Genomic DNA, 25,568 nt, shown 5'->3' with positions numbered 1-25,568 from the left:
TTCGTTTACTATCATTTATATGGGGGAGAAAAGGAAATAATCGGCCATGCCCACGCACGATATTGTAGATGTAGAATCCGAAAAGCTAAATGTGTTAATCGGCCAAGCCGAATATAACTTTCTTACTTGTTGTTAATTACAGGCGAAATTGAAGGCGTAAGGATTGACGTCATTTTAAAATTGAGACCGGACAAGAGTAAGAATTCTTAAAATTCTTTAATATTGCGCAATGTTTCCAGTTGTGTAGGGAATCGTATCAAGGCACAAGGAGCTGCGAAATGCCAACTGAATTACATGGGATATGATCGGCCTTCTCTCACGAGCTCTGCATCGATTTACACTTAGTAGCTAATAAGCGAAATTTCTCAGCCAATATGTTATTGGAAAGGATCAATCATTTGCCGTGTGTTTCGGGTTCTGGGTGTTTTCAGTTGATATTCTAAAAAAGGTTGTTCTTTATTATTATCGAAAAAGACTCTTACAAATTTATATCATTAAAATTTAGTTAGTAGATGCGTATGGTTGGTGGAATACAGCTTTTTTTTTGTTGTTGTTGTGTTTGCTTATGTTTTGTTTTGTTTTTTGAACTATGCCCAGAAATCGCTATTACTGCAGTCACTCGTTTTAGATTGATCCTTTGGGCTTCTCTGCCCAATAGAGATTTGCTCTTCACAGCTGCCGATTGGAGATGTTCGACTTGAATCATTATTACCGGGAGAAAGAATTTCGACCGTTTCCATCATTTCAGGATAATCGTTGTCTTCTGGCGGACTTTCGTTTGTTTGAATTGCATCCAAATGCTCGGGATATATGTCAGAGTTTATATCATTTTTAGAAGCAGACATTTCAGGCTTTCCATTATTCGATACCATTGATTTTGAACTTTCGTTACTGGAACTGTTCGACTCCAAAATCGAAGGCACTGAAATATTGGAAATCTTGTCAGTCGCTTGCATTCTCGATTTTTCATCGCAAACATGTAATAATGGTCTTGGAGTATCATATATTGTTATCACTTTAGGAGATATTGCGTTCCCTGTTGTTGTCGTCGTCGTCGTCCTCGCCATTGTTGTTGTCGTTGTCATTGTTGTTGTCGTTGTTGTCGTTGTTGTTGTTGTTGTTCTCGTTGCAAAATCAATTACTACATTGACATTTAAATTTTTTGAAAAACTTTCGAAAACATCATCAAGCTGCTGCTGCTGCTGCTGCTGCTGCTGCTGCTCTTCTTCTTCGGCAATAACGTTGATCCGATAGTTTTGCAATAAATCGCTATTCGATCGTGTATCTTGTTCAAAAAGTTTTTTCATTTTGACCATTGATTGCTTTAGTACTTCCGAATTTGTTGTTGCGTAATTTTCGGCAGTAATTTGTGTCGCAAAACTTTTCAAATCCTCTAAAGCATTCTTCACATCCTCATTAGTTACTTTCGTCGGTTTACGTTGCCTCAATATCTTATTCTCTTGTTGTTGTGTTATGGAGTGAATTTTCTCTTTAATATTATTATCACCTAACGTTCGCTCGTCGATCGATTGTCTCGTTGATAGATCGTTAATTGAAACGCGACTATCAAACTCTAACGGATAATGATCAGTAAGTTGTTCGTTATGATAGATCGGTTTAATTGGTTTCTCTTCGCATTTATCATTACGTTCATCATAAGGATTGTTTTTATCATCGCCAGCGCCATCATTTAATCGCTTTATTGAATTGAATTTTTCAACCAATAATTCTAAATGTTTTCTCTGTCTAAATTTGGATTCATCTTCGAAGAATCTGGTTTTGGCCTCGACAACGGCATTTCGTAGATCTACAGACGACGTACTACTCGTACTATAGCAATCTAATTGTTCCGTTTGTCGTCGCTTCTCGATTTCGTCAAGTTTCTGTTTCATTGCTAAAAACTCTTCATCACATTCATTATTATCCTCTTTCTGAAAGCAATGCAGAGCGCTTTTGCTCGCTTTCTTCAATAGCTTGGCCGTTTTAAATGGTACGACACTTTTACTTTGTTTACCCATTTGCATGCATTCCTCCTTTTGCCTTTCCAAGTATGATAAAAAGTTCTGTTCAATTTGATTGCTCTCATATTCCAATTGTTGTAGGCGTAATCTACGAAAATCAATTCGAAATTAAATTCATTCATATATCTATCTCTCTCTTCTCTCTCAGAAATATTATTTAAAATGCAATTACTTTGAATCGCAGATTATGTTATTCACATTATGTTCCTGTTCTTTGATATTTGCGAAAACTTTATGCAATTGCTTTTGCGTATTCAGGACATCCTTTAAAAGACCATCTCTTGGCCGAAGAGGTTTAATCATCTCTTGAGTTTGTTTCTTTGGCTGCTGCTGCACAATTGGTAATTCGTCGGGCTGAGAGTTTAATTTCTGAAACGATACCGATCGATAGGAAAAGTGACGATTAATTTAGAGGAAAACATTTTCGCGCAAAAAGGCATAAAGGCTGACGCTGTGGTTGCCTCCTCCTCTACTCTACCTCCGGTTCCTGTACATCCTGGACAATTCGTTCTTGTTGATAACTGTTCTCTCTTGATAACGCGGAGACATTTTGCATTTTTTGCAATAATTCCGTTTGTGTCTTTTCAAATTGCCTTAATTTCGTTTCTATGCTTTCGTTAAGCCGTTGAACTTCGTTAGTGCCATTTTGTTTCCCGGGAGAAGAGAAATGCTGCAAAAAACAAAACCAAAAAGAACAACCATAGTAAATATAGAAAACGAATAAGAAAAATAAAAAAAAAAAATTAGAAGAAAATTTTTTTTAGTAACATTTTTTATCATTCTTTTGCAGACCTTTAAGAGCTTCTCTTTATATTGCAATTTCATGAGACCTTTCACATGCCTCCACTTGATTTTCATCTCATTTTCCAATTGATCTTTATGTTTGGCCAAAGCTTTACGCAACGAACTGTCTACCTAAGATATATATATATATATATGAAAATCCATTATATTTCGCTTATATGAGATAAGCATATCAAAGAAAGGTACGCTAGAAGAAGGCTAGCTCACTCGATTTAAAAACTTTTTGCCATTCGGTGTATTACGCATTTCGTATATCCAATCGGTGTACGATTTCTCTCGTATATCAGTTTCCGTTTCCTTCTCTATAAGATTTTCGGCTCGTTTAGTTTCTTGCTCTTGCTTCTTTTGTAACCATAATTGCCGGAAGCTATCCGCGCATGAGCTAAATTGCGCGGTTAAATCCTCTAAAGCGGCCACGATCACCTGTATGCGTTTATTTTTCCGTTTAACGAGACTTGTTTGTTTCAAATTTTCAGTAATTTTATCTAAATTACGATTCAAAGCCCAATAATCCCTTCTACGTATAGATTTCGGTAATTTAAGCGAACGTCGTGCAGGCTTCCGATTAACAAGTTCATCGAATTTATTATTCATTTCGTAGACGTTTTTCGAAAGTGTTTCTAAATATTTCTTAAACTGATGAAAACTTGTCGCTCTCTTCACTTTCTTCACTTTCTTCGATGACGAGGTGCTAGCACAATCCGATACCTGACTTGCACTCAATTTTCTATGATTACTATTATTATTATTATTATTATTATTATTATTATTATTATTATTAGCATTCAATTGAATGAAATCAGTTTGCACATCTACAGTTCTTTTCAATAATTCTCCAGGTCGTTGTCTCAGTAAATATTTCAATATTAGAAGCAACAACGAATTGCTTCTATCGTCGAAATAATTGCGTACAAGACTTTTATATAATCCTTTCAGACTTAACGATGAGCCAATTATCGCCTCCCAGATATCGGCAATTTCGTATTCATTAAAGCGAAAATTTCGCATACGTTCAAAATCGGGTAAGGCATTCCGGAACGGTACCTCAGTGCAAAACACCGACAACGTATAATGACAATTTTGAGCGTACAAAAATTCAGCCACTAACGTATTTAAAGCCAAAATTAATGGCGACAATGTTAAGCGATATGTCGAACCACTAATCGTTGAGTTTAATGTCTGCGATAGCATCTTTTTACCTGAAATCGAGAAAACAAAAAGCCTTATAAGAATGCTTTATAAGAAATGCATATCTAAGAGATGATAACTTTAAACTGGATGCCAATAGAACACGCATAGGCCGACTGAGGGAATGATGAGATGAATGCTTATCCATTTAATTTTAGCCTTTCATTCATTCATTCATTCATTCAAGTGTTACTTTTTTATCCTTTGCCCACTAATACTTTACCGCAAGCAACTTATTGGTTAGTTTGGCAGGCTGCGCCCCTAACACGACTGTAGTTATATCGTATCATATATATATAATCAAGTTTTTTGAAATAAATCGACCTTTTTTTTTCGGTTTTTAGCTGTTCTTCCAATATATTCTTGATAGGTATATGCGATGAAAATGGCGATAAGAGAAATGTGAACAACATTTCACTTAGAAAAATCGTGCCGCCCTCCAATTCGATATTTGCCAAGCAAACTTCTGATTCCTTTGCATGCATATATAGCATCACGAGTTTCGCGAGGTAAGATATATTGTAGCCGAACTGATTGAGATATTAATTATTAATTTTTGTTTTTGGCTTGAGAGAAACATTGATTGACGTGCAGTAAAGAGATACACGGTGTTTATGAATTTTTTCATTATATATATTTTTTTTTTTTTTTTGCCACAATCTCTTTATTTATTTGGCAAATTGCGTCTCTTATGGCAACGTGGTCTCGCGTCACAATAACAACAACAACAACAACAACAACACTATATAGTTATTTATAGTATTAATGATTTCTCCTGAATAAGCAAGAAATCATTCACTGGGACTTATGGGAATAATGGGGATATACCTAAATTGGTTTTGTTGAAATTATTTATTAAATCGCTACGCAATTTCGCTTGTAACGAGCGGGCGACATCGTCTCGTTCCATCCATTCGTGAAAATGCTTTTCGAATTCCTTTGCCGGTATCTTGGTGAGATCGGCTAAATTAGCTTTCACATCCTGGTCAATGCTCCCCGACATATTATTAATGAATTCGCAATTGTTGTCCATTTGTTTCGTTCCTCTCTCTCTCCCTCTCTGTGATTTTGGGTTTTTTATGCAATTTAATTAAATCGTTACGCAAAATAAAATTATTAAGCTTTGAATTTCTTAAAATTATTTAACAAAAATCAAACGTGTTTTATGTGTGTAGGTTTTTTTTTTCTCCTCGTTTTTTTTTTTTTTTTGTTTTTCAATATTTCCGACCAATAACTATTTTCATATATACACAAATCCGCTAACACACTACTGCCTTCAATTTATGCACAAATGTTTGCCTTTTGTTGTTGTTGGTGGTGGTGGTGGTGGTGGTGGTGGTGGTTTAATTTAAAAGTCACTCGTCCGTAACGGTCCGCAACTGACAATACATACAATTTTGAGTCAATTTGAAGTATATTGCAGTGTTATTATATTATATTATATATTAGTTAACCTAATATATATCGAATCTGTCAATTTTTTGCCCTATGTCAGTGTATTTGAGAATAAATTAAATTGAAATAAACAAATAAATCAATAAATATGCTAACATATTTAGGACAAAATCGACTAATAGATATTTGCGATCCAAGCAATTTTCAACTTCAAAATTATTCGAATTATTTTTTTTGAAAGTCAAAAACCATTGCACCATGACAATGGCTTTTCGATGAATCCAATGCATAGATAAAATTTTGCATATATGATGAGTACTCTTCGATTTGTCCTAAGCAATATAGGGTGGCCTGAGGTCAGACTAGCTTAACTTTGCTTAACTTATAGTGCATTTCAGATAACTCCGCTAAATTTTGATTAACTACTCGTTGCATGGAATATTTGCAATTTTCCCAAGTATTTACGATCGGAATCTTCATACCATCCCATCGCCATACCATCATCATACGTATATTTTATATATTGGACAGCCATAACTGCTTGGGCTAAAGTAGCTCCATTTATTTGCGTTACTTGAAAATAAAAGAAATATCTTCAATCCGATTTAGATCGGGAGTTCGCCAAAAAATTAAATAAATAAATTTTGTAACTAAAGAAAAGATTTCACATATGTTAGGCATAAATGTCAGCGTAACAAGCTATGTAGAATAAACCTTTCATTCCCAATGATTGGAAGAACAAACATCAGGAAGATACATCCGAAAAGTTAATGTTATTATAACGCATGCATATAACATGTAAAAGTATATTTACATACGATATAACTGACAAGAAGTAAAAATCAATCTGTCCGCGAACGATATTCTTAACAAGTCCCATTCAAATAGTGCACCAATTAGGACTGAACTTTTATTGTTGTAAGCGAGGACTACAAATTAGTTCACTTACTTTTGTCAATAAGTTCAACGGTAGACTTAATTAGAGCAAAATTAATAGAAATTTCGAATGTTCAAAGTTCGTTACCCCTACACACTGAAGCCCTTGGTAGCCAATAATTAAAGTAACAAATCGTCTGAAGATCATGTCATCAAAGCAAATGATTCTCTGATTGTTAATAGTCAACGATTACTTGCGTTGCGAGGAAACGGCATTTCCAGAGGGTTATCACTTGAATAGTTCTAGATCGGTTCAGTTTTTGTATATATCACTAAATTATTCATTCATTATACCCTACGTTGGCTTATGGTATGCATGTAAGATGTGAAAAGACTCCACCAAGAGTCGTCCCTTCAGTTCATATCAACTGCTGTTAGAAGTAGGAAGCCCTTTGTCAATGTATATAGCTGCAAGATATATAATTATGAACAAGAGGGGGAAAGTACAAGGGAGGAAGAAATCGTCATAGGAATGCATAGCCAACAATAATGCATTCCAATATCGTTCTGCGCGAGTAAGAAAAGATCTTTCGTTATACCGATTTGATTTTCAATCATTTTATCTGTCCGTATGTCCATCTGTCTGTCCATATATAATATTTTTGATTCCCATACGAAATATATTAACGAAATTTGTCAAGATCGAATGCTTTTCAAAATGGAGCAGTTCGGATCACTTTTTCGACTACTCGTCATCGAACACCATATTTTGGAAATTGTTCTCAACAGATATCGAAGGATATTAACATTTCGGCATAGTAAATTGATTTGAAAAATTTGAATCGTGTAGCTCCAATCTCTTCAATCCTCTCAATCACACCTAGACAATTAAGTGCAACAAGTTTCGATCGTGTAGATCTACTTCTTGGATGCTGCCTATACAACAGTTCCGATATCTTAAAAGTAAGCGTTTGTATGTAGCGAAAAGAACTGAATTTACTGAATTTAAACCACCTTAGTTCACATTTTGGACATGCTCACATAAGAGAGCTCTCTTTAAACTCTTTAAGCTTTTTTATAGAAACCAGTTTTCATTCTTGGTATTTTATTATGAAAGTAAATGGAGAATTGTATTATCCTACATGCTGTAGGGTATTGAAAAGAGGTCTGCATCGGACTATAATGTTCTCATTTGTTTTTTTTTTTACATAAATATATATATATATATATAAACAACATGCTCCACACTACTTGCAATGCTAGGGAAAAGCTTTGTTCACGCAGACACAGTCACAATCATATATGGCAAAAACAACAACAAGTCGACTATAAATCATCAAATTTAAAATCAGCTTATCTTCCAGTAGTCAGTAGTCAGGTATTATATAGTACATATGCTTACCGAACGACACCTACCAATAAGATGAGTATACAAGTTAAAGGTCAAAATCATCCTGAAGCTGCTCAATAACTGGCAATATTCGGAGCAAATTTCCAAGAAAGCTATTATTGCCAAAAGAAGCAAGAGATCACAATCCGAAAATGAAGTAAAGTGCAGATGTTGCAAAAGAAGTAACCATTTCTCTAAACGTCTCCCGAAAATGTAGGATTGAAACCTTGTGGACTTTGCACGTCAACACTTGTAGTATTTGGTTCTCAACTCGTCTTGAAAATTCTCGTCTTCAGAGAACTGATCGCAGAGAAAGTGTAAACTTTTGGAAAATAATGGTCGGCGTTCGCTTTTCATAGGCTTTTCTAATGAACAATAATAATCTGCCTATGCAGTCATAGACGCCACAAGGCAAGTCCAAATTAACCGCATTCTATAGGAATACGAGCGAGAGTTATTCTTCAGGTTGTAAACTTTGCTCGCAAAGATGATCTTAAAGCGGTTATCATCCCAGATAGTTTGTCTTCAACTGGAATCCCATTACCGCGTAGAGAGACAAAATTAAAGTTTCTTTGTGTACCAGATGTTATTGGCCTCTTGGGAAATGAGCGAGTAAACCTAGTGGCCACATTTACATCTTCCGGAAAGTTTACCTTTCAAAAGTGTATTAGGAATAAAATTATAGAAAAAATCGGCAATAGTATGATACACAAGACTCGTTCGTCGTCCAACATCTGCTTCAGAAAGCCCAGAATAAAACACTTGCAGGAATTCTTCTTTCACATACCATTGCAATATATCAATCGATCTTTAAGGAGTCTCTCTACTCCGATCTGCGCTTATGGACTGAATTTCTTGATTTAACATATGCATTGTGGATGGCCGAACTCCACTCTCTGGGATACCTTGAAAATACCTAGAGTACTTTATATCAAGCTGCTAAACTATCTACCTTTAGGAAAAAAAAAAGGATGGGGGGCGGGGGGCGAAAGTCTTATTTGCTAGATCTCATACTACTTTTAGTCCTCGAATTTATTTATTCTCCGCTTCAAGTAAATTTTAATACGAACAATAATAATAATAATACTTGCAAGCTAATGTTAAGCAACATCACGAATGACTTGGAATTCAGATCTCGATTCAAGTTTAAGAATAAGACCACTTGGTGTTTAATAAAAGCAAATTTGTTTTTCTTAATTTATATTAGAAACAAATAAAGAAAAAAAAAATAAAGAAATCCATGGATCTTGGGAAGTAAATCGTTCGCACATTAGTGAAAAATGCAGAAAGAAAGTAATTTTGCTCTGAAAGCCTTCAAACCCGTTAAGCGAACCAATTAGAAAAGATTGATAAGAAATGCGGTATTCTTCGCTTACAACGTAAAAATCGTAGTGAAATTTGTGACAAACATTTTCGAGATCTAGAAATCTGATGCGAAAGCGATGACCACTTATTCATTTGACTTGTGAACTATATATAATAGCAGTAAAGATTTGGGCCTGAAACAATAGCCTGGACCTTTAGCACTTTTGCGCAGCTAAGCTTACATTGCCGAAAATTCATGAGATGATGACATGAGTATCCATGTTAAAAAATGAAAATAGTTGCTATCTAATCGCCTATAGGATAGTCGTCCATAATGAATAAAGGTTTCAATTAACGGAAATTTGTTACGCAAAATTTTTGCTAACAAAATTAAAGATTAAAGAAAATGTTTACGCTGTTCAGCGACATTTCATTATAGTATTGGTAAAAATATATAAAATAAAATATACAAACATATATGCGTACGCGAATGTGTGTTATAAATATATATTTGACTCTACAAATACTTCATAGCATTTATACCATAAATATTATTATAGTTAAGTAGGCCGAAAATATTTACCATAGAAACGCAATTTTTGTTCTAAATTGAAATAATCCCAGCAACCGGTCTGTTAATTGTCATTTGAAATTTGAGATTTTCAGACGTATAACAATTCATTGAAGAAATTTTTTCTCAGATTGTGTAAAAAATTGTTCTGTTCAGCACGACGACGATAATAAGGCAGAAAAAGCGGCAAAAACAGAGTTTGAATTGAAATTGAGAACGTTTTCGATAAATTAAATAAAAATAATAAATAATTGAATTTCATTAGTTAATATTTAAAATAATAATAATTGATAATTGGCAATAATGAGCGCAGCCGAAGAAAAACCGCAAACAATTGTCAAAGAATGTAAGGAAAAATTCGGCATTGGGAAGGCGATCTTAAATAAAAACAAACCCATTGTCTTATCCTCGCAACGTTACAATAAAATTACAAACAATGCCTTTAAATCGGACAAAATTAAAGCACAACAAAAAGCGGAAGAAGAGCATAACCATCGAGAGTATTTGAAGGCGGGAAATGACCAATTGGTGGCGCATTTCAAAGGCAACATGCAACGTACGCAGGAAAAGAAAATGCAAGAAATGAAAGAGCAAATGGAATTGCGTGAGCAGCAGGGTAAGTGTAATTAATTTTCATTCAAAAATCCTTTAATGATGGGTAAGGCAAGGTAAGGCAAGGTAGGGCAAGGTAAGACAAGGTAAGCAAGCAAGCAAGAGATTGAGATTAAACAGTAGAAATACGTTGTATATGAAGCGTTGAGATTTCGACTTTCAAGGAAGAAGAAGAAATTTGATATGTTTTTTGCCTTTTTTTTTTGTTTTTTCATCACTTTGTATAAAAAATTTGACATTTGGCTTGAAAAAAATTCGAAATTTCATGAAAAATTTCTGTCTTGTCACATTTTTCGAACTTTAAAATTTAAAGAGAAACGAGAAAAAAAAAGGAATTGAATCTGACATAGTAGTAGTAGTAGTAGTAGTAGTAGTAGTAGTAGTAGTAGTCGATTGTGTCGTTTTCCCTTTCAATTTATAATTAAAAATTTTTTCTCATTAAGATATAAAACTTATTATTATTTTTTTGAATACAGTTAAGGAGTCGTATGAACAAGCTAAGGAGAATGCCGCTCAGAAACGGAGCGAAAAAATTGCAAAAGCTCAACAAATGTTAGAGAGATTAAAACCGGGACCAAGGAACTTGCACAGTGCCGTCTTGCGAAGTGAAGTGTTGCGAGCCCGCAACATTCAGCGTAATGTTAATGAGGAATTCAAGGAAGCCGTTAAATTACAAGAGAGCGAAACTCAAAAGCGTTGCGAAAATCAGGGTATGTCTTGGATTAACGACGAGCAACAACGCTTAGCCGAGAGGCAAAAGAATACGAATTCTTATAAGCAAGAGTTGCTACAAACTATAAGCGAAAATCAGCGTCGAAAAGCGGAACGGAAAAGGCAGATGATTAATGAGCAGCAAACAGCTAGAGATAATATCGATTCAGAGATGAAAGCCCAAATTGCAAAGGAGAAGGCTACAATGGAGAAGAAGAAGGCGTTCTTGCGTAAAAATGCTTTAGAAGCTATGAAAATGGTCGAACAAAGAAGATTAAGTGAGTGGATTGATTTAATTATTAGCTTTTTTTTCTCTTCTTCTTCTTCTTCTTTTTATATCGTAAAATTTGTAATTTTCAGGAGATCGTATGGTAGAAGAAGTAGAAAATCGTTTATGTTGCGTTTATAATACTGGTAAACGTCAATTGGACAATATGCGCGCAGAGCAGGCCCAGAAAATTTTGACTGATAAGCAGACCAAAGTTGAGGGACAAGTCAAACAAATGACACTTGCCGATGAGGCGGCAAAAGCAGCCGAATCTGAGCGATTAAGACGCGACATATCAACAATGCAATTAAAATTCACTGCTGAAGAGCAAGAGAAAGTACGTAAAGTAAAAGCAGCTAAACAAGCGCGCATTGAAGCTTATCTTGAGGAAATGAAAGAACAAAAACAAAACGAAAGAAAATTAGAGGAGGAAAAGCGTTTCGAAATGGCTCAACGTTATAAAAATGCGGAAGTCGATTGTCTCTTCAATGAGGCAGAGAAATTGGAGAAAGCAAACAAAATTCAGGAGATGCGTAACAAAGTGAACGAGCAAATCGAGGAAACTAAGCGCATTGAATTAGCTCAGAAGCAAGCATCTGAACGTGCATGCGCCGACAATGAAGTCGACAAAGTGCATAAATTCTTTTTTGAATACGCACACACTCTTATGGAGGACGCTAAAAAGAAAGGTCGTCCATTGTTTCCATTTATTAAGGTTGTACAGCAATATAAGCGCGATAATATGATCGATTGTGAACGTAAAACTCCAAAACATTTGGAATCGCATATCACTATTGGCGTTGAACAGCCGGGAACTAGCAAATCAGCTCATAATAAGAACAATTTAATAGCCGCAAAGAATAAAGAAGGTGGAGGGGGAGGGGACACTTCGACACGTGATAGTATTTTGAAGAATTACTTGAAAATTAATGAAATTATTGCAAATGCCGAAAATTTGGCTGGTGCTGTAATGAAGAGCGGCAATTGCACTCCGCAATGTCTATTCGAATGCGATGATAATAATGATAATGAAGATTGCGCTTCAATGTCATCGTCTGCCAAGTTACGTTATTCGATGAACGAATTGAAGAAAATGAATCAATTTGCGGATACGGCACCGTCCCACCAATAAATCTGCTATTCTTTCATAGTCCTATTATTATTATATTTTATTTTTATTATTATCATTATTATTATTATTAGTATTATTATTATTATTATTATTATTATTATTATTACTAATCTTAATATTATAACCGCTAGCAGTAACACGAAAACGAAACATTCAAAAAAATTCTCTTTTAAAAATTTATATTAAAATCCCTTAGAATATATATATATATACATAGATCCCTTCATATATATATATATTAGTTATAGTTATTATTATTAATTTTCTATCATCTCTTTATTTTTCCATCTTCTATCTAACTATCTATATATATCTAATTATAATTGTGAACTTGGATCTCACATCCAATTTCATTTTTCTTAGTTTATTGATTACTCGATTTGTTGTAATTCATATTTAACCGGCAATTCTGGACGTTCTGTTGTATGCGATGAATGAAAATGATATATGAAATAAAAAAAAGGAAAAACATTGTTTTTTAGCAGCGGTTTCAAAAACAAAAACAAAATCATGCCTTTTCATATTTCTAATACTACTTACCCTCGTTTACTTAAAGCTGCTAATTTACTTTTGATACGTTTACGGTCCTGAGCTATTATATTTAAGCGCTCTTTCGTCGAGAGCTCAAAGAAAACTGAATGTAACGAATGGCCGGCTGAAGTAATCTAATGGAATTGAAGATAGTAATAAATAAATATCTTTTTATTTAAAAATTTTTCTTTATTATATAATTGAATATGAATTAATGTAGACGCGTTACCTGTTGAAGTAGACGGGCTTTTAATTTAACATTTTCAGGTGCATTCGCTTCTTCGGAATTTTCGCAAGTTTCAAAATGTAAATTTATGACGAAAGTCAACGTATCGCGTATAATCCGAACTATACGTTGAATTTGTTCTGTACGGAAAAGTCGTCGCACCAGATAGCCACGGGCGTGAGCGTTAATCTTCGTGGCAACTTTATCGAATACTTTATCGATTCGATAATAATCGATTAAAACGGAGTTCGTCTATACGAATTACAAAGAAGAAAGATCGCGTATACGCGGCATATAAGGAATGAAAAAAAGTTTTTATTTTTGTTATTCATCGGGCGGTGGAATTAATTTTTTATTAGACAATATATTATAATTTTTTTTTTAAAAATATAACTGAATTTTGTTTTTGTTTTTTGTTTTTTTTTTTTTATAAAATCTAAATAAAATTAAACGAACAACAAAATATTGGTTAAATCATCAGTTTCTTGTTTCGATGAGCAAAGAATCGTTTAGTTATGTTCTTCGGTTTTAAGGCACATTTGTTAGTCGTCATCCGATTCAGATGCGTTAAATTTTGTTAGTCTTGAACTTAGTTTTCTTCTAAATTTTAAAAAACTCCATATTTTTCGTTAGTATTGAGGCTTGTTAAACAAATACAATAAAATACAATGAGAGAAGTACAATAGAGAGAGAGAGAGAGAGACAGAAAGAAAGATAAAGATAAGGATATACGAAATTGTTAAATATTTTATCTTATTATAATATAAAGTATATATTTTTATATACATACATACATACATATACATATGTAAGGTTTACTAGTAAATAATCCCGAGCTATGATTGGATGCATATGTGAAAAATCTGTAAGAGAGATTCTATCTTTAGGGTCCTACAAGAGTACCATAGTCCGAATTTTCAAGCGGCCAATTAAGGAATTGCTTGCTTACGCAAAAATTCAAATTGGATGTATGTTAAAGCGGGTTCGAAAATAAGTTTTTTTTTTTTTTTGTTTAACTCAAGCGTTAATCTATGATGAAAGAAAGTAAAAACACTGCGCCCTTACATTTTATTTATGCGAAAAAAATATACAAATAAGAAAATATATTTCGCGGTAAGACAAATCTTGAATGCATATTATGTTCATATTAGGTTGTTTGGAAAGTAATTGCGTTTTTTTTTGTTTTTTTTTTTTAATGAAAATGAAAGACTGTTTTCTTACAGTGCAGAAATATTTTGTCGCTCAGTCATCTCACGAGTTGTTATTCATCGGTTTGTATCAACAAATGCCTTTATTATGCGTTCATCGACTTCACCTGAACATGGTGCATCTTCAACGTCAAAATCGCCGAATCGAAATTTAATAACCCAATTGTGGCACTCGCACTCCATCAATACATCTTCTATATATGTTGCTTTTCGCTTTCCATATTTGAAACGGCACCACCACCAAAAACTCCTGCCTAGAATCGATCGACCTTTTCATAAATTATATAATGTTTATGCGGCATAAGCGAGAAATTGTCTGTGGAAATATACAATTAAGTTTTGGGGTGAAAAAAAAAAAAAAAAAAACGAATTGACTTTTCGAACAACCTCATTAACGCAAAACTTCTTCACTTACTGTAAACGCGACTTAGTTACTCGTCTGATAGTAGTAGTAGTAGGTTTTTTTTTTTTTTGAATTTCTTTTAATTTTTCGATAGGTTCTTTCTTAAACTCGATCTGATTGATGAATTCAATTTGAAATATACAAAGATAAGGATTCGTTTTTATTTCATAATTTTTACCAATAGAGCGTTTGAGCGAAATCTGCGTCTAATTGCAACGGTACACACATGTATTATGGGATCCCTATCATAATTAATATTGCGGCCAAATATAAATTTGAAGTCAATTAAACGAAGATGATCAATTTGACACCAATGCTGTAGAATGGCACACGAGAACAACCTTAGAAAAAGGATTCAGAAATTGCAATGAAAACGTGTTCTCAGAACACTTTCAAACTAACTAAACAATTATATTTAAGTGTTACAGGCAAGGCCCGCCAGCTTCTTTGCTCTGCACACACATATTTTCTTAAAGATTTATTCGCTTATAAAATATTAACATTATTTAAAAGCAAGACTTAAGGTATTGTATAATTTTTTTTCGGTTAAAATCAAGTATTCCTTAGATAACCTTAAGAACTTTTAATAATAAAGCTAAGCATATAAGGTAGACTTTTATATTGATATAGTCATATCGGCCATATGTAATAAAAAATATTGAAAAGCTGAGAAATAAAAGCCGTGGCTTAAACGGAACACTTTAGGTAAACAGGACACTTTAGGTAAACGGATTAAAAAAATTAAATTATTACGATTTAGAATTTTACATCGGGACTGAATCTCTTATACCGCTGATTACCGTTACTCCAAAAAGAAAAGAAAAGAAAAGAAAGAAAACTAACTTAATTTCCATGCTCAATAATATGAAATGGGCGCAGCTGATTTTTTTGTATGTTCAGATTAAAAGTAGATATTTACATGATTTATGTGTGTTGTGTGTTTAATGAGTGAGTAGTAAGCAAAAAATCCGGAATACAAAAGTGTTCACAGTTTTTGTTGTATAGCCGTGCAAGGGGTGTACGCGTGTATTTTGGCCGGTTTAGGTCATTTCTCTTCACTTTCTTTTGCATACTACTTATCAGCACTTATTAGTAAAGCTACACATTGTTAACTGATGAACACAAACTCAGTTTGATAAAGTGTTGCCTATTCCCTAACCACATATATATATATATATATATATATCCATAAAAGATAATATATATTATTTGAAAAATTTCATTAATAATTGAAAACCTATTAAAAAAACATTATTTTTGTTAAACGACTTGGTGGTGGATATCACCCTTCATTTTGCAGACATTGCTAAGTGATCATTATCGGATACGATTTGAAAATAAATTTGGAGACATTATTAAGACAAAATAAACTATCCGACTATGTTATGCGTATTTAGTTAATTTGGAGAAATTAAATAAAAAATTTGAGATGAAAACTTACACGTCTTTCACGGGAGTGTGTACCAATATTGTTTTCGACAGTGTTAAAACTTTCTGGTTTGCGGAGACTGGCAATGGAACCTAACGGATTAGTCTGCGAGGGCGTTGCAATTGTATTGATGTCTTGGGCAAATAGGCGTCTTCGTGGCGTATGATTCTTAACTGTGTTATTCATAGCATTGGCAACCGGTGCTGTATTGCATCCAGATTTACGGCTATAAGGCACTGTTTTATTGTTCACTGACGAATTTAATGGAATCGTAGCAACAATCGAGGTGGGCGATAAATTAGATGTATTATATGTTGGAAGCGTTGCACTAGATGGCGGAGGGATTCCCGAAATTGAAACGAATGAACTATTAACACTTAAAGTTGGTGAACTAAGTGTGGATTGCAATGAATTTTTGGAATATCCCGATTGGGATTGCGAAATATTCAATGAATATCCGGAAATATTTAATTGAGCACTTTCCGGATGATTAATTACACTTGATGGAACCGATGCCGAAGTATTAGGTAAATGCATATGTGTGTCTGCCATTTCTTTGGTTAATTGTTCCAATAAAAATTTTTGTTGCAGCTCAAAAGCACGTTCCAATCTACGTTTTTCCTCTTCTTGCTGAGCAAGAAGTTTTAGGAACTTCTCTTTTTGTTCCATATCCATATTCGACAGAAACTCTTGATTATTTGATAATTGCTGTTTTTGCTTCTGATTGTTATCATAATTTTGCTGAAAAGCTGATTGTATTGCTGTTGCTGAATTGCGAGACTTTATTGGATTCCTTGCAGCTATCGTCGGCGGCATCGTTTTACGTGAATGCATTGAGAATTTATGAGATGATTGAAAACTAGTTGAACAATTTTTTGTTAGTTGTACGGGATCATAAGGTGATCTTTTATTTTTATTAATGTTAGGGCAATAGTTGTGGGACGAGGTGGATGTATTGTATGGAGAGGCACTTGAAGCAATCAATTTAGTTGACGAATTTTTCAACTGAACTTTGGAGCGCGAGGCTTTAGATTCAACCTTATGTACCTTTTTAGCTTTTGATTCGACAGTATCACTAGTAGCTCGGCTGTGATATGATTTACTTGGGGCGAAGGCTGTTGTGGTCATTTTTGATGAAGGCAAATTCTTTTCGTCTACGGTTTGATTTTGTTGGCGCATATGATCAATGAGAACTTTTGATGGTCCTTCCAAAGTGAATGAGGTAGAACGTACAAGAGGAATTTGTTGTGTTATTTCTGTTTCTATTTGAAGACCAATACGCGGACTACCTGGTAAACGGTTACCCGTTAAGAGCTTAAGCGATGGACTGGTCGCCGAGCGACTCATACATGCAGTAATTGGTTCTGTATAGCTATTGTTTTTTTCAGGGCTGCTGGTAGGTGTTGCCGTTGTTGTAGTTGCTGATAAAGACGATGTCGGCGTAGAGTTTTGACCACTTATAGCTTCAAATTTTTGTATTTTAGCTGAAATGCTAGTTTTCTTAAAATCGTCCATATCATCTTTATTTCTAGGGCTGCTATGTGTTGATTGACTCCCTGAATTAACTAGTAGACTGCTTAAACTTTCATCGGAGTCGTCTGGATACGCGGTTGCTTTTGAAGGAGTTTCTGAAATTGTAAGGCTATCAGTGCTTTCCCTATCAACGCTTGGCTGATTTGCACTTTCTACGTCTACAACAGGGGTGGGAGGATTTACACATATGGTAGGTATGCTAGAATTCAACGTTTTATTCTTATTAGGCAGCAGTAGAAATTTTGGTTTCTTTGGTTGCAAATAATTTAAGTTGGCCTTACGTTCCAATTCCAAAAGTTGCCTCTTGCAATCTCCCAAACTCCGTTTCTGTGCAGTTGCTGCCACTACCTCAGGAGCAATATTATCATAGACCAATGTTTCAGATTTTTGTAATTTTTTCAGCTTGCAATTATCTATTTCAGCATTTTTATTTACGAAATGGTAATTATCTTCTGATCCACCCTCCTTTTTTTCATTTTCGTCCTGACCCTCTATAAGATTCTGCAATAAAGCCAATGACTCTTCCGTTTCGCTGCTTTTGGCTTCATAAAAGTCTTGCGATCTTTGAGAAACACTACCAATACAATTGTTAGCAGAAGAGCGTGATGTCTCACTAACTTTATCATCTGTTCCATCGTTGTTTTTTGATTTTTGCATCCGCCTCTCCATCAGCTCTTGTTCCACTCTAATAGCTTTTTCTTTATATTTGTGCATTTGTTTCCTCTTTTCCGAGGTCATCTAAAAAACATGTACAAACGATTATTAAATAATTATTCCGCTTCACTAATTTTTTCTTACCAATGGTGGCAGTATTGGTTTACCATCGATGCGAAACATCGACATATATTTTGCGGGTGAAGGTTTCGGTGGCTCCTCTTTACCAGCTTCCGTCATTTGTTGATTTTCTTCCAATTTTTTCAGTAAAGCCTCCATAATTTATATTGTTGTTTATGAAGGTTTATATATGTGAAAAAAACAAAAATCGAAATTAATTAATAGTTTATGGAATTTTTAATTTACAGCGTTCTTTTATATTCTCCTGAGCAATCAATTTTTTACATAGTTTCATATAATTTCTCTAACACAATTAACAATTTTTTTTGTCAGTTTTGATGTGAATTTAAAAACATACTTAAAGTTTTACTTTGTGTATGGTCTTTTGGTTGTTTTTTGTAGTCTTTTTTCGTAGTTATTGGTAACTCTCTCTTTATAAACGCACTATGCAGCTCGCATTAACTATTGATACGGAATGGAAATGAAAAAGCATAATATTAGAACTGAAAAATTGTTCCACAATTGCACAATATATAGTGAATACATATATACAATTTAAATGGAAAGCCATAAACGATCGTATTATTAGGCTTTCAGTAGATGACATTATTATTAATCAGATAATTAATAATAAATATTACTATAAGAATAAGATATACGAATGTTCAAATGCATTTTCAAATTAAAATGAAAAAAATGTATGAAGACGCACATGACTTAATGCAACACTTTTTTTCCATTTAATCATAAGAAAACATCTTAACTTTTTAGATGCTAATTAGATACTTTGCAAAGGTGTCTCTTGCGTTTATTATAGGTTAAATTTGATATGAAAATGATGATTTTCATTTTTTATAATTTTATTTTATAATTTTTATCTGGGCTTTAGAGGAAAGTATGTTTTGGTTTTAGAAAGAAATATGTTACTTCGCCTCACTTGCGAAATCCATTAGTCATTTTAAAAGATTTTAATTAAAGTTTTCCCTACGTTGTCGTATGAAGTTCTTAGCAGAAATTTTAATACATTCATTATGAATTCGTTATACCTATTTTTATAAAGTTCACCGCATAAAAGCAACCCTAGTGAAAGGAAAACAAAGTGATAAGGGAAAAATTAACAAAGAACAGTTATTTTTCAGTTATTTGACAAATACGGAATCAAGCAGTTCGGTCAGTTCGGTATATGTTTTGTACTTCGATGCAGGTGTGACGTATTATTTTTTTTTCTATAAACATGTTTGTTTGTATGAATGTGTTGCGCTAAATTATTGCAGTTTACAAAGGACATTAAAAATATAATATAAATTAGGCGTTATTATCCATAAATATCATAAAAAATCATATAAAAATTGCGCATAATAGGAATAAAAGAGCATGTAAAGATGCAACATGTGTGATTGAGAAGTGAACGTTAAAAAGAATGACGGATAAGCAAAAATACGTACATTTAAAGAAAATGCCTTAAATGAAAATCAGCTGTTTGTGTAAAGTCACTTTTGAATGAATTTATACTTTGGTAGGTAAATAATTAATACTCCCATAAGGATAATGAGAAAAAATATGTGCAATAAATTCATTTTGTTGTGATATTTTATAAATTTTGACATTTGACATATGTTTATCGTCTAAAATGGGACCGTGTTGTCAATTATTAACACAAAAATTGTACGCTAATTTTTCTTATTTTGCAACAAGGACAAGGTTATCGCTCACGAAAAAGTACTTAGGAACCTAAGTCTGACTTTCTTATGACCAAAGTGAGCATTTGATGTAAACATATGAAGGAATTATATCCATTTTGTGAAAAAACTTTTTAAAGCTCAACATTGACTCGGAACATAGGGAAAAACGTGGTTTCTTTGTTATTTGTGAACGTGTCAGCTAATTGGAATTAATTTCATTCACAACGATATATTTGTAAAATTCAGTTATATATTTTCCATTGATTGTCGGTTAATGAAAAAAGATTTTCAAATTTTCGGCCTTTTTTGTTTTCTTTGAAAAGACTTCTGCCTAGTGGCATTCCGTATCCATTTTGCATTTGGTGTACGGGTTGTTTATCACTTTAGAAAAAAACAGGTTGTGATTTAATGTTCAATGCTCCTAAATGTCCATTGGTCACTATAAATCTAATGAGGAAAATCATAAGTTAAAGAGCTGTCCTATATTTTATTTATCTGAAATTCATTATAATGAATTATTATGTTTCCATTAAGAAGAGGACTTTTATTTGTTTACAGTTCCGCATTTTGGAGTCCTGCGAATTTATAGTGTTTCGTTTGCCAGAGAAATGATATTGAGAAGGATTTCATTTTACCATCAAGTCTAAAAAATGTAAAAGCAATCTCACTTTCCCTACTAGCCATTTAGAATTGATTTATAGCAGCGACATCAGGATTAGAATTTGGAAGACAACGTGATTTCGCTTCCGTTACTTGCGTAAATCTTAAACCATTGCCTTTTTAAAGTTCGCTGGTACTGCATTAAAGATATGCTGCTTATGCACAAAACCTTCTAATCCCTTAAGTAGGAGGGAAGAAGGCCCAAAAAGATTGAATAAAAGTTCTTTATTAGGCGAAGAAGGTAATAGTTTAGAAAAAGTTCGTTCTAGTTTCAGATAGATTTAGATTATATTTTGATCCAGTTTTAAAATAAACAACGTAATGTCGTTTGTTTTTTTAAAAACAGTATGCGTTGTATTGTCATTTAAAAAATCCGGCATTTATCTGAAATAGATGATAATCTTTTGACTTTTGCCTCATTATGGCTGAAGACTCTGAATGCAAACTAGGGTAAGAAGAGTGAATACCTTTTTATTTAAAAATAATTTTTCTATATAACATTTCAACTCTCAGCTGCCATTTAATGTGATGAAGCAATCTGGGTAAGAATTGACACTTTCGTGATATGGTTACATGTATATGTGAGTCTTAGACAACTTTATAAAGCGAGGATGCATGCGAATGACGCATTCTTAATAGTTATGAACCGTTATTATTTTTATAATTTTTTGTAGAAAAACTTAACATTATTTTCGAAATTAATGAAGGCACTTATAGTTGAAAGTACGTAGATTTATTTAAGATAAATTTCTGTAGCTGTTGTGTTCCGCACATAAAAAGAACTAAATTCAGAAGCTCGTGTTCGGCATACGTAACAACATTGCTTAGAATTAATTTTCTAGGAAAGCGTTAACATATCTTTTTTCGAATCACAAATGTAATACGTTTACTGTGCTTTATTACCGTTGCGTAAAACAAGTACTACCTATTAAGTAAATTAAGTACATAAAGCGCACCGTAATCAGTTCGTATATGATTTTATTTGATTTCTTTTTGCATTTACTAACAACCCTGTCGTTTAACAATTAGCGATTTAAGACATTTTTTAAGAATGATGAAAGTCTATCGATAAATTGGCCGAGTTTGTAGTTTGCGGAAAAGTTTTATGAAATTAAAAGTTTCACTTCGAAAAGAGCGTACAAAGATTTGATTTGTAATATAGATTCGGCCCTTAATATTGGAATGCGTTGTTCGCTGCTCAAATGTAGAAAGCAAATCTCTTTCATGTGAAAAAAGTTCGCTTTGGAATTTTCCTTCAATTCCAAAAAAACTATATTAAGCCTTTACTGAACTTAGAAAGGCACTTATTTTCAAATGCTCCGCGACCAAAATATTGCTTCTCTTTAAGGTTAAAACATAGCAGCGCGACTGACTTGAAGAAATCTTTCAAAATATAGAAGGAATCTGTTAAGAAATAATGTTGCGCTTTACTGAGAACATCTGACACGATTTGCGTACTATATTAGATAATGATGCTTTTTGATTCATATTTCGGAATAATTCACGTTTAGTAAATGAAGAAATCGCTAAAGCGATTTTAAGCAAGAGAGCATTTGAGTTTCATATGAATTGCTGAGGAGAAAAAGATTTCTATTACATTTATAAGAATCGTATTGAGAAATAATAAAAAAAAATTGGAGCCCTTTACAATAAAGCGTAGCGATGTAAAAGCCAGTAAGAATCTCGGCAGGTCATATCAAAGACCCGAGAGATTGCCTGAAGCTATCAAAAAGAATCCTAATATTGGTAGCTTGTTTCGTTATGGTAAGTTTGGAAACTATGGGCAAACAGCATTTGCATGCTGAGTGAGACATGTAATCGAAGTATCATAGAAATATCTGCGTGGGTTCGGTAAACATTAAAGCCAATAGAAAGCAATGCAGTTTCTCATGGCAAAGAAGAAGCAATGAGCATTTTCCTTCTTTAAGCATTGTCAATGTAGAAGAATCGGCAGGTCTTAATATTCTGAGTACGAAAACACAAAATAATATGCTTTGCACGTTTTTCAAAGCGTTTTCAAAAATACTTCACTGCAGCCGATATCTGTATAATTTACATCGCCTATATCCTGTCAAGTTTAGTATATTAAGAATGGAAAAGAACTTCGTGAGCTTCGAGTGCAGTATAGATCGCAGATATTCGTAGGTAATAAGAATGTGTGGAATATCCTTGGTATTTTTGGGCACCGGGGCAATATGGGTTGTGTTGCGCTTATGGTTACGTGCGTTTACAATGCACGATTAGATGTTTCGCAGAGAAATAACCGATACTTGTCCACCGATAAAATCTTCGCATGCCGCGTAATAGGCTAGCGCGACTTGTTGTTTTTTTAAATGCGCTGGCCGCCCATGGAACAATCTCCCTGTAATGGCCATTCCCGTCGTTCCAGATGCTTCCATTTTCAAGTCGGACGTATTAAAAACACTGTTCTCTCTTTCATCACCCCTGCGCCTCTGTAATCGTACCTGACCACACCATCGTGCTCGAATGTATAGGAAATGTAATATGAATGGTTGGTCAAATACAAGAAAAAAGAAAATTAAATCATATACAGCAATAGTAACAGAGAAAAGTGAAGAAATTAATGCGATTGGAGGGATGTGGCATCCGCTTGACATTATGTCAGATATCTTCATTCTTTGGAAAGTATTTATTCTCACTTTAAGACGCACAAATTTTATGTGAGAATTATTATTGACTGAATCTGAGTAAAAATTGAAAAGCAAAGCCATCCATTCAAATTTCAAATTTATCATTGTTCTGCACCTACGTATGTATGTATTTGCGTATATGAAGTAATTGCATTTATTCATCTCCTTTTTAATAAAAATCACGAGAATTTCTTATTGTTAATGGAATTCGAATGCGGTGCTTCTGCAGTTGATAAAAATCAAAATTAAAGCAATCAATTCTTTTTTTGTTTTGCTTTTTTTTTTTTTTTTTAACTCTTTCTGAAGTCATCATAAAATTTACGAGAAGAATGAAGAGTTAAATAAACATAAATTCACTGCGTTGTGCAAGTCATTGCACGATATCGAACGCAACTGATAAATGAACTTCGCTTTTCAAAAGAGCGCAGCAGCATATGCTTTTTTTTTTTTGTTTTTTTTTTGTGAAAGTTTTATCTTTTTTTTGAAAAAATTATTAGCATTCAAGACAATTCATGTTTCGAGGGCGTACGTGTACTTTTTTAATATGGGCATATGTACATATATATATATATATATATATATATATATATATATATATATACATATATATAAGAGCGCGCGCGTGTATGCGTGTGTGAATATATCAAAAAGAACTCCCTGAAGAGAAAATTCACGCAAACCGAAAATTCATTTATATGAGCATACACAACATAAGCTTAATAACGTTCGAGAGAAAGAACGTTTTCTAATCATATGAATAACCAGCGCGTATCAATGCAAATTGATTCAGTTCGGTTTTCTTGTTTTGCCCTTCACTATATATGATGCCAGCACAATAGTAGTAGTAGATGCCAGCCAAGTAGTAGGTACCTATAAATAAATTCACTTTATGGATTTTCATGTTTATGTCTTCCAACGCTCGTTTTTCTCCCTTCTTCTTCTTCTTCTTCGTCATCATTTTTTTTTTTTTTTTTTTTTTTTGCATACCTTAAAGCCGGCTTTAAAAAGCATTGTATTGATGTTGCTGTTAATGATACTATTATTATTGTTGTTTTGTCAGTATTTTTATATATGCATATTTTTATTTTTTTTTATTTTTTATTTTTTATTATTACTATTGTATTCTCAGGTTTTGTTTTAAAAAGTTCATTGACATGATCGGTATTAAAGTTTCAGTTGAATTTATTCGTTTTGGAACAAATATATAAGATGAGCAATTTATACATAACATCTTCAAGATGTTACTTTTATATTGTGGCCAAATTGAATGTTCAATCTGTTTAAAGATGGCATCATTGTTATTCATTTATTCATTATACACATTTTGATTGAAATATTTTATAACAGGTTTGAAAATAAAATTATGCTCGTCTTTATGGAACTATGAGAAAACTATTTAGCAAAAAAAAAAAAAAAAAATCGCATTTAAATATATTTATATATACATATGTATTTTATATATATTAAGAATTTTTTTAGTATAAAGCTTGTTGTCAAGTTAAAATACGATGATGTAATATGAATGTCTCCTCTAACAAGATTAGATAATATGGAATAGTGTGTTATCACATGTAGCATATAACAGATAACACTAATTGGTGGTTAAGACGCGTTTTCACGCTTAAAGATATGCACGATAAGTTTACGCCGGCCGGTTAACGCCGGCTTATGGCGTCAAGGAGGCGATTTTCGCAATTCTTTATTGTGAGTAACGCATTCTCCGCACGTTATGTCATGCTTGTCAATTTATTTATTTCCAAAAATCCTTTTCGATAAAAACAAGTACCTTCGACAATGTAAATAATCTTGGTTGATATGGTTGCTATGGAGCTGAATAGTTTCGATTCATTCATTCTGCGGCTTGCTTCCGCAACGCCGGAGTACGTCTGAATTTGTTAAAGCGACACAATAACACAATATCGTATTAATTTAATAATGCTATGGCTTAACCATAGGAAATAATCACTTTTGCAAAAACAATTACTTTCTATTAGGTACATATGGAATATATTTTTTTCGATTATAATAAATAAATTAAGAACTTTAGTCCTACACTTAAATAACATTAATGCAAAAGTTTGTCTGACCTTGCGAAGACTCTAAAATCTTAATGTTTATCTATCAAATAGCTTAATCATACTTAAACTTATTCACACACACACACACACACACACACACACACACACACACACACACAC

At 33.3% G+C, this 25,568-nt stretch overlaps 3 protein-coding genes across 7 annotated transcripts in view; 1 reads left to right on the top strand and 2 right to left on the bottom strand.

Moving 5' to 3' along the window:
• Positions 1 to 561: 561 nt before the first annotated feature.
• Positions 562 to 3,562, bottom strand: LOC119640683 (putative leucine-rich repeat-containing protein DDB_G0290503). Its single transcript, XM_038038873.1, has 5 exons — positions 3,033 to 3,562; positions 2,814 to 2,936; positions 2,500 to 2,691; positions 2,194 to 2,390; positions 562 to 2,109 (listed from the first exon to the last, which is right to left on the bottom strand). The coding sequence occupies exons 1-5, from the start codon at positions 3,417 to 3,419 to the stop codon at positions 588 to 590; spliced, it is 2,421 nt and encodes an 806-aa protein (XP_037894801.1). The 5' UTR covers positions 3,420 to 3,562; the 3' UTR covers positions 562 to 587.
• A 392-nt stretch (positions 3,563 to 3,954) lies between these two features.
• LOC119640663 lies at positions 3,955 to 18,648 on the bottom strand. Of its 3 annotated transcripts, none has more exons than XM_038038864.1 (5): positions 18,402 to 18,648; positions 16,083 to 18,341; positions 13,034 to 13,282; positions 12,814 to 12,938; positions 3,955 to 4,024 (listed from the first exon to the last, which is right to left on the bottom strand). In XM_038038864.1, exons 1-5 carry the CDS (start codon positions 18,534 to 18,536, stop codon positions 4,021 to 4,023), a joined length of 2,772 nt encoding a protein of 923 aa, XP_037894792.1. In that variant the 5' UTR covers positions 18,537 to 18,648; the 3' UTR covers positions 3,955 to 4,020. The 3 variants fall into 3 exon arrangements, with proteins under 3 accessions (XP_037894792.1, XP_037894789.1, XP_037894796.1); XM_038038861.1 differs by lacking the exon at positions 3,955 to 4,024 and adding an exon at positions 12,542 to 12,691; XM_038038868.1 differs by lacking the exons at positions 3,955 to 4,024; positions 12,814 to 12,938; positions 13,034 to 13,282 and adding an exon at positions 13,438 to 13,671.
• Positions 18,649 to 19,548: 900 nt separating this feature from the next.
• Positions 19,549 to 25,568, top strand: part of LOC119641457 — a 30,827-nt gene continuing 24,807 nt past the window's right edge. For 2 of the 3 annotated variants that reach the window (XM_038040155.1, XM_038040165.1), the window contains exon 1: positions 19,550 to 19,893. In XM_038040155.1, the coding sequence (XP_037896083.1) occupies positions 19,878 to 19,893 (16 nt within the window). In that variant the 5' untranslated portion in view covers positions 19,550 to 19,877. Of the gene's footprint in view, positions 19,894 to 25,568 lie in introns of all 3 variants that reach the window. The other variant, XM_038040173.1, reaches the window with a different exon arrangement.

The sequence above is a fragment of the Glossina fuscipes genome, unplaced genomic scaffold (assembly GCF_014805625.2).
Source record: "Glossina fuscipes isolate IAEA_lab_2018 unplaced genomic scaffold, Yale_Gfus_2 0, whole genome shotgun sequence".
NCBI lineage: Eukaryota > Metazoa > Arthropoda > Insecta > Diptera > Glossinidae > Glossina > Glossina fuscipes.
Note: the sequence above shows the minus strand (reverse complement) of the source record. Positions and strands in the feature narration are given on the sequence as shown.

Excerpts from the sequence above, each read along its gene's own strand:
- LOC119640683 (XM_038038873.1), bottom strand. The coding sequence starts at position 3,419 with ATGAATAATAAATTCGATGAACTTGTTAATCGGAAGCCTGCACGACGT. Across the intron at positions 2,937-3,032 it reads GCAAAAAGTTTTTAAATCGA|GTAGACAGTTCGTTGCGTAA; the intron begins GTGAGCTAGCCT and ends TATATATCTTAG. Across the intron at positions 2,110-2,193 it reads AACATAATCTGCGATTCAAA|ATTACGCCTACAACAATTGG; the intron begins GTAATTGCATTT and ends TGATTTTCGTAG.
- LOC119640663 (XM_038038861.1), bottom strand. The coding sequence starts at position 18,536 with ATGGAGGCTTTACTGAAAAAATTGGAAGAAAATCAACAAATGACGGAA. Across the intron at positions 18,342-18,401 it reads AACCAATACTGCCACCATTG|ATGACCTCGGAAAAGAGGAA; the intron begins GTAAGAAAAAAT and ends CATGTTTTTTAG. Across the intron at positions 13,283-16,082 it reads CACACTCCCGTGAAAGACGT|ACGAACTCCGTTTTAATCGA; the intron begins GTAAGTTTTCAT and ends TAATTCGTATAG.